Genomic DNA, 19,773 nt, shown 5'->3' on the forward strand with positions numbered 1-19,773 from the left:
ATGTGACACCTAAAAATTATTTTTTTTGTATGAAATTTATGAACTTTGATGCAATACAATCATGCTCATGCAGTGCGAGTTTGGTCTGTTGATTGTTATGTCATTACAACATGCGCACTGTTGGTGCATGAGCTGCAGTCTCGGTGCTCGAGTGCAATGGACAAAATCGTATGGATCCAAAATTGCACGGTTGATGACGTCATTGCGAAATGGGCTGAATGAACGATATCAAACAACCAATCAAATTACAAGGATCTATCTAGGTATAATATAATGTATTATGGCTTGAGCAGTCTTATCCATGCAGTGAAGTATAATTTGAGAAAAAAAGGGGGTCAGGGCCTCGTTCCATAGAAGTTGCTACCTTTGCCATTCAATGGTAAATACCATGGTTACGCTGATCATCAGCCAATAAAAATCAAGGATTTCATGCAAGTTACCATTGCATGGCAAAGTTACCGTAATGGAATTTTAATGCAACTGGGCCCTGGTGTATTTAAAATCTCAATTATTTTTACGTTTTACTTAAAGGACAAGTCCACCCCAACAAAAACTTGATTTGAATAAAAAGAGAAAAATTTAACAAGAATAACACTGAAAATTTCATCAAAATCGGATGTAAAATAAGAAAGTTATGGCATGTTAAAGTTTCGCTTCATTTAAAAAAAAACGTTATACCGGTATGCACATCTCGGTCGGTATGCAAATGAGGAACTGTTGACATCACTCACTCACTATTTCTTTTGTATTTTATTATATGAAATATTTTTATTTTCTCGTCATTGTCATGTGAAATGAAGTTTAATTCCTCCCTGAACACGTGGAATTCCATTATTTTAACATTTTGTGCTTTAGGCGGTGCTAATGCAGTTTCGCACCGGCCGATTACTAATACTAGCACACCTCATCACTCATACTTGCTTCCAAATGTCATGACAAGTTTTTTAGGCACATTTCGATGTCAATATATCCACCATTTTTCAAAATATTGTGATCAGGAATGGCTGTATTTCGGCTTCGATCTCAACGTCGTTGCTGTACACGGCGTGAAACTTTGAAATAATGCTGTAACCGATTTTTATTCCAATTCCCGATCCGATCCGATTTCCCCCTTTTTTCTACATTTTTCCGAACTCCGATTTTTGACCAGTGGGGAAAAAATCGGATCGGAAAAACCAAAACATAACAAGACAAAAAAAAAACACGTGGCGACATGTTTGCCGTCAAAATGCGCTGGTGATTTGTTTTGATCTCAGACAAAAGCGGTGGAAGGAAAAGAAGATAAAGGGGAAGAAAATTATGATTTGTTTTTATCTCCGATATTAGCGGAAAGGCAGGTGGAGAAGAAGATTATGATTTGTTTTGATCTCCGACATAATCGGGGAAGAACAAAACGATGATGATGATAATTGGTGATAATTTGTTTTGATCTCCGACAAAAATGGAGGAAGAAAAACAACGAAAAGACGATATGTTTTGATCTTAAGCGGAGGCAAATAAGATTTAGTTGAACACGCTGACATGCGCGGTAATATTTACGACTATCCGTCCTCTAAGAGTTTACGATTACCTCCGCTATCACTACGATGTTGTAGAGAAGGTGAATATCACGGTAAACAACTCTGGATAATAATGCGTCTTTTTCGGGAGGTCAAGCGACCTTTAAGAGTTTACGATTACCTCCGCCATCACTACGATGTTGTAGAGAAGGTGAATATCATGGTAAACAACTCTGGACAATAATGCGTCTTTTTCGGGAGGTCAAGCGACCTTTAAGAGTTTACGATTACCTCCGCCATCACTACGATGTTGTAGAGAAAGTGAATATCATGGTAAACAACTCTGGATAATAATGCGTCCTTTTCGGGAGGTCATGCGACCTTTAAGAGTTTACGATTATCTCCGCCATCACTACGTTGTTGTAGAGAAGGTGAATATCACGGTAAACAACTCTGGATAATAATGCGTCTTTTTCGGGAGGTCATGCGACCTTTAAGAGTTTACGATTACCTCCGCCATCACTACGATGTTGTAGAGAAGGTGAATATCATGGTAAACAACTCTGGATAATAATGCGTCCATTTCGGGAGGTCATGCGACCTTTAAGAGTTTACGATTATCTCCGCCATCACTACGTTGTTGTAGAGAAGGTGAATATCACGGTAAACAACTCTGGATAATAATGCGTCTTTTTCGGAAGGTCATGCGACCTTTAAGAGTTTACGATTACCTCCGCCATCACTACGATGTTGTAGAGAAGGTGAATATCACGGTAAACAACTCTGGATAATAATGCGTCTTTTTCGGGAGGTCATGCGACCTTTAAGAGTTTACGATTACCTCCGCCATCACTACGATGTTGTAGAGAAGGTGAATATCATGGTAAACCACTCTGGATAATAATGCATCTTTTTTCGGGAGGTCAAGCGACCTTTAAGAGTTTACGATTACCTCCGCCATCACTACGATGTTGTAGAGAAGGTGAATATCATGGTAAACAACTCTGGACAATAATGCGTCTTTTTCGGGAGGTCATGCGACCTTTTTGAGATTACGATTACCTCCGCTATCACTACGATGTCGTAGAGAAGGTGAATATCATGGTAAACCACTCTGGATAATAATGCGTCTTTTTCGGGAGGTCATGCGACCTTTAAGAGTTTACGATTACCTCCGCCATCACTACGATGTTGTAGAGAAGGTGAATATCATGGTAAACAACTCTGGATAATAATGCGTCTTTTTCGGGAGGTCATGCGACCTTTAAGAGTTTACGATTACCTCCGCCATCACTACGATGTTGTAGAGAAGGTGAATATCATGGTTACCACTCTGGATAATAATGCGTCTTTTTCGGGAGGTCATGCGACCTTTATGAGATTACGATTACCTCCGCCATCACTACGATGTTGTAGAGAAGGTGAATATCATGGTAAACAACTCTGGATAATAATGCGTCTTTTTCGGGAGGTCATGCGACCTTTATGAGATTACGATTACCTCCGCCATCACTACGATGTTGTAGAGAAGGTGAATATCACGGTAAACAACTCTTGATAATAATGCGCCTTTTTCGGGAGGTCATGCGACCTTTATGAGATTACGATTACCTCCGCCATCACTACGATGTTGTAGAGAAGGTGAATATCATCGTAAACAATTTTGGATAATAGTGCGAGTTTTTCGGTAAGTAATGCGGCCTCTAAAAGTTCACGACGGACTCCGCCATCACCACGATGTTGTAGAGAAGAGGCCTATCGTTGATCGGCGGTAGTGTCGCGCGCTGGAACGTCATTATCTTATTTTCCTTCCTCCGATTATGTCGGAGATCAAAACAACTCATCATCTTCTTCCTCCGCTTTTGTCGGAGATCAAAACAAATTCTGCCATCAGTGTAGCGTGTCGCATTTGTCCACGCGCCGGCCACATACAAATTTTAATGTATTTTTTTGTTTTTGAATATCTTCCGATCCGATATCCGAACCGATTCCGATTTTAGGAGCAAAACTTCCGAACCGAACTCCGATCCCGTAATTGCTCTAACTTACAACATTACTTTAAAATGTCATAACTTTCTTATTTTACATCCGATTTTGATGAAATTTTCAGCATTGTGCTTGTCTGATTTTTCTCTATTGATTCAAATCAACATTTCTCTGAGGTGGACTTGACCTTTAAGTGTATTTCCTTTAGAACAGAAAGCAGCATTATTATTGTGATGTAACTTCTGTTACACACTGCTCTGGCAAATTATTGTTGTACTCCTTGTCTTTGATATGTGCATCTAGGAGGATTTTTGTCAAAGAAGCAAAGGCCCGTATTCTGAACTCGGGTTTGAATTAAACCCTGGTTTTTAAGTTGTGGTTTAACTATGGAGAGTCAATTGGGGCACGAATCCCCGACAGTAAACATTCAATTTATTAACTCATATGACACCCGAATCGTTCATAATTGTCTGGGAATGATAACTGAGGTATTTTTCTTTGTTATGAAAGCAAAATAAAACCAAATGGTAAACATAAGAAATATACAATAAAAACAGAAGTTTTAAATTTTTGTGCTACCATAATTTTAGCACAGAGTTAGACCGTGGTCTAAGTTAAACCTGACTTGAGAATACGGGCCAAAGAGTCCTTTACTCCTTTACATGTGAAACAGTTGTAAAGGAGCATGATGAAATATATATATGTTAATATATTATTGATAGACTTTCTCTCTGTCTCTTTCCCCCCTTTCTTTTTCACTCTCACTCTCCCTCTTTATGTCTCTTTCTCTTTCACCAAATACTGTGTTTCATAGTAAGTTGCCTTGCGATAATTGCACTACAATTTATGACCTGAAAAAATGTATTCTATCATTTCATTTCATTATCAAAATATGATTATGTAAAGCTCTGATTTGATATTAGACGATTATGAAGAGATATTCTTGATAATGTCTTCATCTTTCTTCTGTCATCTGCATACAATAGGTCAATGTAATAGCAGATTTGCATGGAAGAGCAGGGAGAATTTTCAATGCAACTCTACCAGGTTTCTTCTCATATAGTAAGTATCCACATGTCATGATAAAATTGCGCATGCGTCATGTCCTTGCCCTTATGGATTGTCAGAATTGAGTACATGGCTGTCTTTATTTTGTAGTTGTCCAAATAATAATAATGATAATGAAAGCAAAGGAGTAAGATTTTTTTTAAGCCTAAGATTTGAGGTTTGAATGGTATGATATGAAATAATTCATTCATTTATTCATTTTTCCAACAAAATTTATAATGCAATAATTACAATAAATAAAATATAACATCAGAAAATACAAATGACATAAATATTCAAATAAACCAAATATAAAGAATATACACCTGATACAGAAGATAATATATCCAAAATGTTGGAAAAATGGAGTGGCCCACTGAAAAGCAAAGCTTGTAAAGTGTGGACCACTCAAGAAGATGATTAATGATTCATAGAACCGATTGTTTTTGGTCGATAAAAGGATTATCATAATTTTTATCATTTTCCCCACTCCAAATCAAGGGAGAGACAAAATGAGAAATGTATTTGTACTGCCAAAGTAAATTCTGATTGCTTTTAAATCAATTTGAATGTTCTCAGTATTCTTAGATTCCTTTTGTGCTTGGTGTAAGATGAAATGTTTTCAATGTTTTTTTTAAATTATTATTGGTATTGATTGATTGATTTATTTTATTTTTTATTTCTTTAATTTTTTTGGGGGGAATGACAGGTGGGGATGGGTTATTTCTACTAAATATGATTACTTGTGTGATAATCTTGTTGTATTGTATAACCTAAATCAGAAAAGTAGGGTCTTATTTTATAAAGGACCTTTCGATTATGGAACTTTTGCCTTTACAGCAACTACCATCATGATAACACAGCCAAACTGGCAATTACAATGAATATTCCAAACGTTAGTTTGTCAAATTTAGCATAGTGGCATGTGTTTGTGAAATGGACCCAAGGACTGCCATCCATTGCCTAAATAATACTAATACTCTTTTTTATATCTTATTTTTTTCTACTTCATTATAGAGCCAAAGACAGTGATGAAGCAGCACGATTCACATACTCTATTCTTCAACATCTCCTTGCCTGACCTAGACTCAGTATGGAAGGCATACACTGCTGTACTAGAGCCTGCCCATTGCACTGATCCTGTCAGAAAAGGTGAGACATCTTAAATGTCTTCAATTTTATTTCTTATCTCCTTAAAAGACACCGGGAGGGGGGAGGACACACAGATTTGATTGTGACTTAGAAGTCAAGCTCAATATGCGTAATCTTGTTGATTATTACGCAGAAACACCTCCAGAATATTAAATAGATGATCCGTGCCTTGTCCACACATGGGCCCCATTGTATAAAGAGTTTTTTCCATTATTGTAGCTACCATGGTAACAGTACTTGGCAGCCATTAGGTACATGTACCAAGGTTTCCATGGAAGTCACAATAATGGCAAGTTTACCATAGTAAGTCTGTAATATGGAGCCCAGGCTGGGGTCTGTTTTCGTAAAGACTTGTTATAATAACAATGCTTAATTTAGATAGCAAGCATACTATCCCCTGATCAAATGGAATGACTTTGGTAGCGTTAAACTGTTGTTGCTAATACAAGTTTTATGTAACAGGCCCTTGCACTAAGTTGTAAAATTTGACTTGTTAAAAGGTCTGGTCAAAATAGTCCATGTCAGTAGCTGTACAGAAATGATAAACTTATTCAAACATTTATTGTTTTTTCTCTTGAACTTTATGTGCTATTGTTGTACATAAGAATTATCATTCTTCATGGTTACTCTTATTTCATTAGCGATAAATAGAACAGAATGGAATTTACAGTTTTTTCTTGAATTTCCTTCTTGACAGTCCATTGCAAATGTGGTGAATTAAAACTACTTCCTCAGGTTTATAAACAATTCTAATGAAATTTGGGACACACATTGGTTTTGAGGTAAAGATGTGCAAGACACATTTTTTGCATGTATCAGAAATTGTCTTGCTTTAAAAATATTTTTTGGCAAAAATTATGTAAAAATCTTGCAGATCGAATAACTTATGTTTTTTACCAATGCTCATGAAATTAGCACAAACATTGGTCTTTGGGTAAAGATATGCAAGACCCATTTTCCGAATTTGTTGGCAATTGCATTGCTATGGTAATGAAATAGGGCAGGGATATTAACCTTCAGTGATAATTCTAGGGAGGTTTCCTAGCTTTAAAATAGTACTGGTATTTGAATACAAAAATAAAATCTTTATTTTTTTCAGATGGAAACACCACACTCCATCTCCATGTCCCCTGGTTTCAAGAAGATGAATGGTCTGTTGCCAAGGCAACGGAGAACAATGTGATGTCTCTTAAACTGCAGAGTGGCCGACCAGCAGATGACGATCGCCCCGTTCAACTTCATGCATATGTTTACTCTAGATGCCACTATAGGTTGAGGATTGCCGTCTCACACACTGAGATACTTGGTCAGGTAAGGGAATTTCAATAAAATTTTCTATTTTTATTTGAGTTATTTCACCCTTTAAAAATATGTATTATCAGGGCTTGTTGCCAATAAAAGGAGTTGTGTGAAACAACTGCTTATGATGACAATCCTTTTCCTGCTAATTTTGAATGTCATAATAATTTGTTTATAGATCATTTTTTCTGGAATGATATTTTTTGTCCATTTTATGGCTTTCATATCTTATTAGGATTGTTTTTTTTTAATATGTGTGTATCTAGTTATTATTCAAGGTCATGGCTTTGAAACTATTGTTGCTTATATATCAAAGTGGTCCTGAATTTGTGGCACATTAGGCCTTGCAAAGTTTGCTATGAAAAAAAAATATGTTGACTCGGCAGTTTAGGGATAATTGAAAGGCCTCATATTCTAAATCTTTTATCTCTTTGCTGGGCAGGGGGGGGGTTACTATCAACAGGGGCTTTAAGTAGACCCTTGGACCCCATACTGTGAGGATAGTGCTGGTTAATATTTGATTTCAATTCTAGTCAATTATCACCAGCAAACTATCGCTGATGATGTATCGCCGAATCTTAAAATTCATTATATACTTTCATCATGAGCTGCAATCCTATGAGAGAAGGGAACAAAATTAAGGCCTTTCATCTCTTTTAGTCCATGAAAATGTGCATTTGGGTACCATCTTATGAAGCTCTTAGTAGGTTTAAAGCAATACAGAGCAGCGTTTCTGGTCAATAAATAGTGATAAGCTTTTCATAATCAACATCTTGGTCATATGTTACCGCAATATATCATAAAACCGCGTTCAAATATTCAATATTTTTTCAATAATGCACAATTTTATTAATATATCGAAACATTGTCCAGCATAACTGTGAGATTTTCTGCTCATGTTGGAGAGTGAAAAGTGCAGATTTCCAATAAAAAAATGTGGTACTTCAACCCCTGCCATGTATTTGAATATGTGAAATTTCTACAGTGGTGGTGATATGCTTGTATTAGATTTGTATCTCCTTGTGTGGGTTATTATACCCAAGGCCTGTATCTAGGATGCAATATTTTGTCACTTATATTGCAAAGTAATATAAGTTTCGAAATTATCTGAATAAGAAACTTTTATAATTTCCACTTATAACTCATTCATCACATTTGTAAAGAGGAATAGATCATAAAATATTTGCAGTTAATATTGAAATAAAAGCTGTCATATAACTGCAAGTTTCTGAAATATATTTATTGTTCATTTAAACAGGTAGATAAAGAGAATTGACCACTATGTATGAATGCTATGAGAAAAAACAGGAGTACTGTAAACATATTTGTAACTTATCTTTTGCTGTTTCTTTGATGCCCAATGTTACCATAGTAACATTAAGCTAACATGTTTGTTCATTGCTATGACACTTGTTTGGTAGTTATCACATTTTATGTAAACTGATTATCTTTGAACAAGGGCAAAGGTCCAATACTGTATATTTGAATAGTAGTCATACAAGTTTTACTGATAGCATTGTTGATCAATTGAAAACACACCCATGCTTGTACATGTGACCATGTAAGTTATACCAATTTCTTTATGTAGTGCAGTTGTTTGACATTTTACATGTAGGGTGATTCCATGTTGACAACAAACATGAAAATGAAAGAAAATTTCCTAGATTGATGGTGATCCTCCAGTAATACCAGAAGGAGAGCAAGAACCAAGACTTGACTCGATTACCTATCCTTTACAAAATGAAAAATAGTGCTGTGTCATACGGTAAACAAAAACAAAAGAAATTACAAAGATAAAAAAGAAAAGAATGGAATTGCCCTTAAATGTTTTAATAGATGACATAATGAGGCAACAATACACTGAACAACACCTGGTACGAGATAGTAAGTAAACAAAATCTTTTACAGAAGTCATTTATCATCCTAAAGAATGTTAAACATGTTAACCGGTTTGTTTGAAAAAAAATAAGTATTAGATATATTTAAGCTTTCTTCTGAAAGTATTGAAAGAAAATCCATGAAATTAATTGTGATATTATGGGGGTCACAGATTAGCACTGAAATACAAATACTGAAAAGAAATCATTGCAATGATATGTTACTTCCACTCTTTACGGAAAACATTTACAAAGGAAATTTGAGAAGAGGGTTCTTGAAGATGTTTTTAACCATGGGGCAATTCCATAAAATCAAACTTTTTGTATGTCCGACCCCAATTTTTCTCAAGTCTTACCTCACTTCATAAAGTGATTAAGTCATGGAAGCTTGAGAACATTACTGACTGTCAAAAAAAAACAGAAATCAGAGACATAAAATTTCATGAAGGCCCCACATATAGGGGGTTGGACGTACATATTTTATGGAATTGCCCCATGAGAAAAAAAAAATCCTTCAAAAAATACACAATCACAAACATTCACCTGTTTTTTGTGTCTGTATTATTTATTAAGGAACTTTGATGTACCTTTTTCAGTAACATTTTTTACCATATTTATTATTTCTAGATTTGTAAAATTTATGCAACTCTCTGAGTGTTTGTTACTTGCATGATCTGTTCTGTGCAATAGATTGTGTACCAGTCTACCAGTTATTGATATTGTATAGTACAGAGGACATTACTCAAATAACAATAAGTTGACAAGTAAATTGACCGAATAAGTAGATGATGTCTATCATAAAATGAAGGACAATAATTGATATATTCCAGTTGCAGCTCAGTTGGAATAGAAAGTATATATATGATCAATGAAAAAAAATTTGACTGAAGCACAGATTACCTGTAGTTCGAAAATCTCTTTTAAATCAGTGGGTTGACATTAATTCAAACCAGCACACATATCTCAAAGTTTAGGAAAATTATTCATTTCAAAATGACTAGATGATTAATCAGCAAATTTCTTGTGTGACTACAAGCCATCTATCTTGCTATAAGAAATACAATGACCATGCCATGAAACGATCCAAATAATAGATGTCAGATTATAGGCCATCAAAAACAACTATTTTTGTGGACAATTTAATTTGATTCAAATCTGATTCCAGGTTTGAATGGATTCGTTCCAGACCCATGTTCTGGGGCCCGTTTCATAAAGGATTTGCAACTGTTGTGCCTTTGCCATAATGGCAATTACCGTGGTAACAGGGCTCAGCAGCCAATCATAATCAAGGTGTCCATGGTAGTTGCCATAATGGCAAAGTTATAACAGTTGCAAGTCCTTTATGAAACAGGCCCCAAATTAGTCAGAATATATGGTGCAAGATGTTGATAATATTAAGAAAACCAGTTTCCAGCTTTCTATGTAATTTTGTGACTGGAAGTTATGACTTGAGCAGATTATGAAACAAAACACTGAAGATCTCCTAAAAATCGGAAGAGGAATTACAAAGTTATGAAATTTCAAATATTTTTATGTAACAGTTTTATGCATGTCTTCAAGAATATGCAATTTCATATCCCCATTTATTCTTTTTGCATTTTTAAAATAAGATATGATTATTTTTAGTTTCCTCCATTAAAGTAACTGTAGGGTCAACTGCTGATATACTGCCTGAGATGATCAATGATAGAAACACTTTACACATAGTCACTTGTTTATGAAAATATAAAATAATTATGATTTCATGGTACTGGTAAAATAAGGAAAGGGAAGGTGGTAACATTCTGCCAAACATTTAGATTTCAATAACTTCTTTCATTTTTATCAGAACTCAATGAAATTTTCAGCAGTTGGTTTGTTCCATTTTATTCTGTTTATTTTATATATTTTCAACCTGGAGCACCCTTAAAGCATAATTGTATCTGAAATTGCACTTACATTTCTAGCAGCATGGCAGTAATATATAAAATGAAATAATATTTTGTTGCATGTACTGGGTACCGTACTCAAACCACTCAACAGTAACATGCCAATTATGAATTTTAGAATATAATAAAAAATATACTGCATGCGTTGTGTATATTATAGCAAATATATATGACATTAAACGTGACCTGCCATCCCTAAACAAACAATAAGTTACTCAAGATAAAATTTGAGATATTTCTTGAGCTTGTAAAAATAATGTATAGCTTGTAAAAATTGATAAAAAAAGCTACAAAAAGACTTGATTGATTGTAGAAGAAATACAGTTAATAAAGCTTCAAAGAATAAGAAGAATACAGGGGTTGAAACTTGGGGTTGGTTCGAGCATGAGATATCCAATAGGTCAGGAAAAAATGGTGTCTCAGAGAAATTCTTATATCTCATCTCTTATTTTGACAATAAGAAGAAGAAAAATAAATCTGTCAGATTAGATACGTATGTAATTTTCTTTTTTTTCTACTTTTTGAAAACGAAATTACTTTGGGGTATTTACAGGGAACCTTCCCAAGTGACTTATTGTTGGTTTTGGGGTTGCAGGTCGCATTTAGAATATATTGGGCATATTTTATACAAGAATTTACAAGCCAATGAAGCAACTTCTGCGATGAAGTTCCTCTAAAATTACTTCAGCTCTTGAGCTTGTAAGACAGGCTCAGCCAGTCTTAAAGGTGCAAGCACAGATGGATTTCCAAGTGACATTGAACGTTTCCTCCTAAACTTTGTTGATGCTGGAGCTGTAGTTGGATCGGACTGTCTCAGTTTTGCTTGTGCCAAAGGAGTGTCTGTTATTCCGCTAGTGGTCCTTCGTACTTCGGGGAAACGTGGCCTCATGGCCGTCAAGACATGATACTGCATTTCCTGCGTTCCTGCTTTGTTTTGTGTCATCTGAGGCTGTGCACTGCTTACAAAACGATGATGGTGAGTGGGCTGGCTTGGGATCAATGCATTTATTTTAGTTTGCGTGTTTGTCCTTTCTAGTCTCTTAGGGTTGGAGTTTTGGTTGAGGTCATGAGCGATAGACTCTCTTCTGCTTAACTGTCGTTCAGTTCTTTGGCCATTCTGGTTATGTTGTCCATTGAGTCCTGGTTTGCTGTCTCTGCGCTTCAGATGGTTTTCACTGCCTCTCCTCTGTAATCTCCCTTTACCTCGCATGCTGTTGGCTTGAGCCTGCCGTTGTCGCTCTTTCTCCATCTGGCCAAAGTCGTAGAGGTCCATCTGTGGAAAGAATCCCTGGTAGGCACTGTCGGTGACATGCAGCCGTCGTAACCGCCTCTTCAGCATGATGTCTTCAAGTTCTTCCTCTTCCTCTTTATCCCCATTCTGTTGGTCATCGTAGTCATCACCCATCAATTCTTTTTCCATGGCTATTGCCTCTTGATGCTTCCTCCGCTCTTCGATCATCAGCTCCCACTTCAGCATATCTCGACTCTGCTCCCTCTCAACCTGATCCCGCTCACTGTACACCTTCCGGCTAGGCACATAGTCATAGTAGGAGAGAAGCCGTTTCTCTTTTGACTTATTTTGTTTGAGGATAGGCTCTTTGTGGCTGAGAAGTGATTGGTAGGCTCGGGACACCACCGGATCTGGCAGTGGCTTGCAGCCTGCAACCAGGTACTTCAGATGGTCCCTGTCCCAACCCATGATAGCTGGACAGCTTGCTCTTCGTCCAATTGGAAACCGACTAACACCTGCTGAAGTCAAAGTACTGAAAACACCAGTATCCTTTTCAATTTCATTCTTGTGGTTTTTACCCTGATTATTCCTAATCGGAGGCAACGACTGATTACACGCAAACTCTATAGATGTGTCAGAGTCACTCACAACGGAATACAACTCTGACTCGGTTAATGATTCTACGTCTTCATCGCTCTCCTCTTTTATAGCAGCCATTTCGATTTCTTATCAGTCTTTGTTGTCTAACAAAAGGTTACAAGAGTAGTAATTTGTAGCAATCACTGTGCAAAACAAACATTTCAGAAATATTTGTACATGTTTCACAAGTTAATCTCTTCTAATGGCTTCAAAGTTCAGCTTTGCATGTCAACAAGGAATTCATCCAGTGGTTCCATAATAAAGACTTTAAGATCCATTTCTATCACATCCATTCATTGTTTGTAATTAGCTCTTATTTCACAAAACAGAGTCATCGAAATGACTGCTTTAAATTAAAGATATGTATTCTTGAAGGTTTGATCAAAAGTAGAATGGCGCTCCCTTCCTTGTCAAGTCTTTAATCACCTCTGGATCAAAGTTAAAGTCAACTTGCGTGGATATGGTTCTCCCAACAATTGTTCCCATAGTGATAGGATCATCTCATGTGTTTACTATATCTAAAACATTCCTCTGTTTGCAAAAGAAGGCCTTCCAACAGTAAAGAATTTACTACTTCCTGAACTGTCATACAACATAGCTTTTATGTTTACATGAATGTTCCTTCTGTCTTGCTGTAGATCAACATTTACAACCTGGTGAGATTGATGGAGGTGCTGGCCATCGTCGTAAATCTTTCCTAGTTTCTCACTCAATCTCTCTCTTAAATCTATGCAGTAGTGTAATTGAGTCTGTCCCTGGTTTAAAAAAGAACAGTACCTAGAACATAATGAAGAGATCAAGGAAACATGATATAAAGTATGAATATACATGTAAGCATATATTTTATAATTTGCTGTTGTTAGCAAGATAGATAAGTAGCATTCATACTGTTACTTCTTCTATGAATTTTGTTTTATTTACTTATTTTGGTATCAATTTATTTATTTGATTTTTGGCAAAGAAACAAATGAAATACAAATAAAACCTATTGCTTTCATATAGTCAAGGAAATAGAAGGTTTTCTTTTAATTGAATACAAATAAGAAACTATTGCTTCCATGTAGCCAAGGAGACCAATTAGGTTTTCTCTGATGAAATACAAATAAAAACTATTGCTTTCATGTAGCCAAGGAAACTAAAGTTTTCTTATGCTAGTCAAACATCAGTTTTCAAATGATTGAATTGTACAATCATTCCATCCTGTTGTTTTTTTTAAAGTAAATACTATTCTAATTTCTTTGCAAGTTAAGTCACCCTGTAGATGTTTGTCATGTGTTGCAGAGAGAAATCATAACTCATAAACATAGAAGTACTCACCATTAATTGATAGGTAACCAGTCAACAGATCAATTGGCAGACTCAACTCTACTTGTAGTTTCCACAGTCCCTCTGAAATGTTGAGCTATCAAATCCCTCTTGGTTCATTGTGTTTAATCCCCTCCTCGAGATGTCCAATTGTCACCAGGGCGCTACCCAGTGGCGATATAAATACTTCATCCAAAGAAACACTGATTATTCAAGCTATTTCTGTCACCATTTCAAGCGCCATAACAGCCCCTTCTGGCTCTATGCTGTGTGTTTGCCCGAGCAAACAAATCACGTCTCAATAAGGGAAAGTTTTCAGTTGAGTGAGCACATTAGCGTCTCTTGCTTTGATTTCACAGTTATATGCAAGCCTTTATAATTACTATAACCAATAGGCTGCGGGCTGTCCCTTTTCCCCTCCCACTTAAAAGTGCACTGATAATTCAGGATGGAAAAATAGGAATGACAGAAATATTTGAATATAGGACTACCAGTCCTATATGCAAGCTTTATAAGAAACATAACCTGTAAATTTGGAGGCTGTTATCCCCTCCCGCTGTTATTGGGGGGCATAGTGTATTGATAAATCAGGACAAAACAGCTTAAGGAAATAGGTTTAAGATGACTGGTCAAGAAGACCAAAGTGTATTATGAAACATCTTGCCAGTGATTTTCACTTACAAATCTGTCCCGAGCCAATCAAATACAAGGATTTCAGTAGCTTATAACAGCTGTCGGTGAAAGTCACTAACATTTTGTTTTTTTACTTTGTTTTATGAAAGCTCTCACGGAGTTTCCCCACTACTTTATCATGACGGGAAGACAAAACAATACATCCAGGATTTTGTGTTCTTTTCTTTTTACCCTGAAATTTTCTATTAGCTTTTAAATCTTATAAAAAATGGCTTTTCTTCTTCAATTAACGAGATGATATGAAGACACAGATCTCTGTTGAGTTTATAACAGCAATGCTCTCCAATGTTTCTATCTCTAACCATTAGTTTCCATTTCTTTTTTTTTGTACTTGCTCAATGGGGAAATGGGTTTTCACAAAGTTGAAGGGTTGCAGTCTTCTGTAATGAGTGAAATCATATAAGTACTTCGGATGGGTTTTCAATGCAATGTCACCATGAAGTTTGTGTAAAGAGCTTTATAAGCAAGAGGTATAGAGAGGGGGAAAAGGAAAGAGAGAGAGAGTGTCAGAGGCAAATACAGACATGCACATGTAAATATCTCCTTTATGCACAGTGTAAACTAGTATTATATAAATATAGACAATATTTAATAATGATCTTTTTAATAGTTTTTTTTTCTGGGGGGGGGCTTGTTGACCATTTTACTTGCTGTAATTGATAGCTGTTCTGATAAATTGTTGAAGAAGTCTTTGACCGTTGCTCTTGCTGATCTGTTTTTTTATGCTTTACTTCCTTAAGCTTTACTGGTAGGGTTTCCCAAATTATGCAATTGCAAGTAATTCTGTCTAACAAGAGACACAGAAAACAAATAAACACATCAGTTATTTGACTTCCATCCCTATTGTCGAATTGAGACTGACACAGACACACACACACTCAAAAGTGAATATACTATGATTTCTGGTAGGAAGTAGAACATGGTCCCATTTTATAAAGACTTGTTATACCCACAATTATGCACATTTTCTATAACAACTTTGCTATCAGCCAATTAACTAAAAAAAATAGGTAGCTTTAAACAATAAATAGCAAATAAATAGCAATAAATAGCAAATTTGTTATTGTAACATATTTTTTAAAAATGAAATGAGCCCTTAAAACTATGGTAAATTTGCAATTCAATTCAATTCAAGACTTTATTCCAGACACAGCTGCATATGCAGAGGTCCATATCAAAAAAGAACAAATTAAGTATAAACAGTCGAAAAGGAGAAAAACAAATCACACTAATAACTAGGAACAAACAATGAATACCTAAAACAAGTGGTTAAGCAATAAGTGAATAGTACAATGGAAATATTTACATACATGTATGGCAAAATGAGCTGAGTAACTTGTCTCGAAAAAGACAAAGATACAGACTATTATTAGTAGACCAATAGTTACTTATGAATCTGCGAACAAATTGTCATACCAATGCTTCCACAGTTATGGTAAATACCATTGTAACCCTGATTGTTGTTGGTTGCTGGGCCCTGTTACCATGGTAATGACCATAAATGCAAAGTAACTCTTTGTGAATCAGGGTCCCTTCTCATGAATGTTTAGATAATTGCCCCTGGATAAATGTGGTATAAGAGTGAGGTTTACTTGATAAAAGCCCTGTGGATGTCATCATGTTTGATCTTCTTGTTTAATGTTTGATGACAATAAAATGGCCGTTTAGATTGGATGCTTGCTTTTCCAATTACACTATGACAATGTTGTGAATAACAATTGGGTAATGAGAGAACATGTGCTAAAGACTAATGGAGAGAAAGATTATACCTGATGGTGGAGAACTCATTTACTGTTTATGCTAGTAATTGTATTATCATTGACTTGTTGCATTAAACATCCCATGAGCTGTAACTATATTCAGTGGAATATACCATGTGAGTAAAAAAGAAAATGACACCTCATTAATCCATAATTTAAAGGAAAATATGTCATGAACACATGATTATTATATATGGCCTGAAAGAGTATGTTTCCCCAATAATTTGATAAAATATTTATGTGGTATGTGTTAATTAATGCTTGGATGATTAGGAGGTATTCTTTGCAGCAATATAAATTTCGATTTGCACCAAAGTAAGGCATGACTGCAATGAATGAATCGAGAGATCAATGGCATAATCCTACAAGAGTTGCATTAACACCCATTTCAAAACACCTTTCAATAATTAACATTGCGATTGTTTAAAAACACTTTTCAAGTTAATTTCATTGAAAAGGAGTTTGCAAATATGTTGACTATTAAACTCATGCAGGATGATGACATCATTGACCTCTCGATTCATTCAATGCAGTCATGCCTTACTTTGGCGCAAATCAGAATTTACATTGCTGCAAAGAATACCTCCTAATCTTCCAAGCATTAATTAACACATACCACATAAATATTGTATCAAATTATTGGGGAAACATAGTCTTTCAGGCCATATATAATAATCGTGTGTTCATGGCATATTTTTCCTTGAATTGGGGATTTGCGAGGTGTACAGTTTTTTTTTACTCATATGGTATAATATCAAAAGTCATCAAACACTAATTGGATGATGAACTTCAGTTTTAGTATGTTGTCTGTATATAATTCATTTTTTGATGAATTGCCTTTTATTGATAAATGAAATTATTAAGATAAAACAGTCATGAAACTTTGTTCTATAAAACAAACATGATACAGGACAACATACAATTGATACAGATGGCATATCCAGGAACAAACATAGATCAAGAGAAACGTGAATATGAAATGAGTAGATTCAAAGCAATTAATAATAAAAGAAAAGATTGGCATATAGAAACATGCTTTATGTGCCTTATTAGCTATTTTCATTTTGTTAATTATAATGTTTGTTTACATTTTATTTGTGATTTCATATTCATTTAAAGTCTCTATATTTTATCTATGAATTTTTTATATTGTTTTTTAGTTGATGCGTTTCCATGGTGCCCTGCTGCCCAGCTTTGTGGTGGATGTAGCTCTCCTGACTGTCTCATTTATTTTGAGCAACCTTGCAACAAAGAGTAAGATTCTTCAATCCTATCTTTAGTTTTAGTAATTACCCCCAAAGTGCATGTAACTATTTCAATTCATTACTCTATGAAATGAAATTGTGTGCCCTAAGACAGATATAATGTAAAGAATGTGAAATATATTTGTGTTTCATTGGATAAATTACAAATTTGACATCAAAATTTATTTTGATTGGGTGCCCAATCAAATAAAATATCTGAATATTTTTGTCTTTGTTTTATAAGACCCTTTCTTAAGCATGAAATAGGTTGAAAACTTTTAGGATATAATCCTTGCGTGTTGCTTTCCATTGTTCAGTTACCAATTTTATAGATTAGGTGCTCAAAGGGCTATTTTGGAATAAAAGTGAAAACATTACCAAAAGAAGGGGCTTGATACCAAATTTGAAATCTTACAAGAAAAACACACTCTATGACCGAAGCATTGTATTGGCTATAGAGCCTATTTGAAAATTTAGTAAAAGTAAATAATATGAATTATACAAGGATCATCTACCATGTTGATTTGAATATTTGGTTTTTGTCTCACCTGCGAAGCATAGTGAGACTGTAGGCGCCGCTTTTCCGTCCGCGACGGCGGCGGCGTCAACATCAAATCTTAACCTGAGGTTAAGTTTTTGAAATGACGTCATAACTTAGAAAGTATATGGACCTAGTTAATAAAACTTGGCCATAAGCTTAATCAAGTATTACTGAACATCCTATTAGAGTTTCATGTCACATGACCAAGGTCAAAGGTCATTTAGGGTCAATGAACTTAGACCATGTTGGAGGAATCAACATCGAAATCTTAACCTGAGGTTAAGTTTTTGAAATGTCATCATAACTTAGAAAATATATGGACCCTAGTTCATGAAACTTGGACATAAGGTTAATCAAGTATCATTGAACATCCTGCTTGAGTTTCACGTCACATGACCAAGGTCAAAGGTCATTTAGGATCAATGAACTTTGGCCGAACTGGGGATATCTGCTGAATTCCCATCATAACTTTGAAAGTTTATGGATCTGATTCATGAAACTTGGACATAGTAATCAAGCATCACTGAAAATTTTGTGCAAGTTTCAGGTCTCATGATTAAGGTCAAAGGTCATTTAGGGTCAATGAACTTTGGCCGAATCAGGGGTATCTGTTGAATTACCATCATAACTTTGAAAGTTTATTGGTCTAGTTCATGAAACTTGGACATTAGAGTAATCAAGTATCACTGAACATCCTGTGCGCATTTCAGGTCACATGACCAAGGTCAAAGGTCAATGAACTTTGGCCGAATTGGGGGTATCTGTTGAATTACCATCATAACTTTGAAAGTTTATGGATCTGATTCATGAAACTTGTACATAAGAGTAATCAAGTATCACTGAACATCCTGTTCGAGTTTCAGGTCACATGATCAAGGTCAAAGGTCATGTTAGGTCAATGAACTTTGGCCATGTTGGGGTTTTTTGTTGAATAACCATCATATCTCTGTAAGTTTATTGGTCTAGTTCATAAAAAGTGGACATAAGAGTAACCATGTATCACTGAACATCTTGTGCGAGTTAGAGTAGTATTCAAAGTCAGCACTGCTGCTATATTGAACCGCATGATGCAGGTGAGACAGCCAGAGGCATTCCACTTGTTGGATATCTAGTGTCCTTTTGGTAATATTTTATGTGGCCCTCAAATACTTATTGTTTTTAAATTTAGTGAGTGGATATCAGAACGCCAGAAACAAAGATTATATCCTGATTTTTTTTTTGAATGAATAGATTTGAGAATGAATATATAATGGAAAGCTTTTTGAAAATCCAAATTTTTGAAGGTTTGTAAAATTCACATTTCTCTTTTTTGTTTCCTTTTCAGAACCTGTTGAGTCTTTCATTACAACACAGTCCACACATTGCAAGCCATACATTGTTGTTCCATTTGTTTCCATTTTGAGAAAAATCATTCCACATGTGTAAGTAGCTACATGGGCATGATATCTTAATATGCATAGTAGACATTTGTATTTATCTCTGTTGGATCTTCACATGTGCATCAATATTTTCTTAAAAGTTTTATACACTTTCTTTCATAATGTTCTTAGAACAATGTAACTTGAAGAAAAA

The 19,773-nt window shown here is 35.3% G+C and overlaps 2 protein-coding genes across 3 annotated transcripts in view; one reads left to right on the forward strand and one right to left on the reverse strand.

Annotated features, from left to right (window-relative positions):
* Positions 1–19,773, forward strand: part of LOC121422690 (GPI inositol-deacylase-like) — a 40,302-nt gene that overhangs the window by 19,271 nt on the left and 1,258 nt on the right. Inside the window, exons 12-16 of the mRNA XM_041617856.1 lie at positions 4,472–4,547; positions 5,550–5,684; positions 6,784–6,995; positions 17,577–17,670; positions 19,526–19,622. Of these exons, the coding sequence (XP_041473790.1) occupies positions 4,472–4,547; positions 5,550–5,684; positions 6,784–6,995; positions 17,577–17,670; positions 19,526–19,622 (614 nt within the window). The remainder of the gene's footprint in view (positions 1–4,471; positions 4,548–5,549; positions 5,685–6,783; positions 6,996–17,576; positions 17,671–19,525; positions 19,623–19,773) is intronic.
* LOC121423131 lies at positions 10,571–14,729 on the reverse strand. 2 transcript variants are annotated; one of them, XM_041618425.1, is made up of 2 exons: positions 13,976–14,729; positions 10,571–13,413 (listed from the first exon to the last, which is right to left on the reverse strand). In XM_041618425.1, the coding sequence occupies exon 2, from the start codon at positions 12,734–12,736 to the stop codon at positions 11,468–11,470; it is 1,269 nt and encodes a 422-aa protein (XP_041474359.1). In that variant the 5' UTR covers positions 12,737–13,413; positions 13,976–14,729; the 3' UTR covers positions 10,571–11,467. The 2 variants fall into 2 exon arrangements, with proteins under 2 accessions (XP_041474359.1, XP_041474358.1); XM_041618424.1 differs by having other exon boundaries at positions 10,571–13,435.

This window comes from Lytechinus variegatus, chromosome 10 (genome assembly GCF_018143015.1).
Source record: "Lytechinus variegatus isolate NC3 chromosome 10, Lvar_3.0, whole genome shotgun sequence".
Lineage (NCBI taxonomy): Eukaryota > Metazoa > Echinodermata > Echinoidea > Temnopleuroida > Toxopneustidae > Lytechinus > Lytechinus variegatus.

Excerpts from the sequence above, each read along its gene's own strand:
- LOC121423131 (XM_041618425.1), bottom strand. The coding sequence starts at position 12,736 with ATGGCTGCTATAAAAGAGGAGAGCGATGAAGACGTAGAATCATTAACC.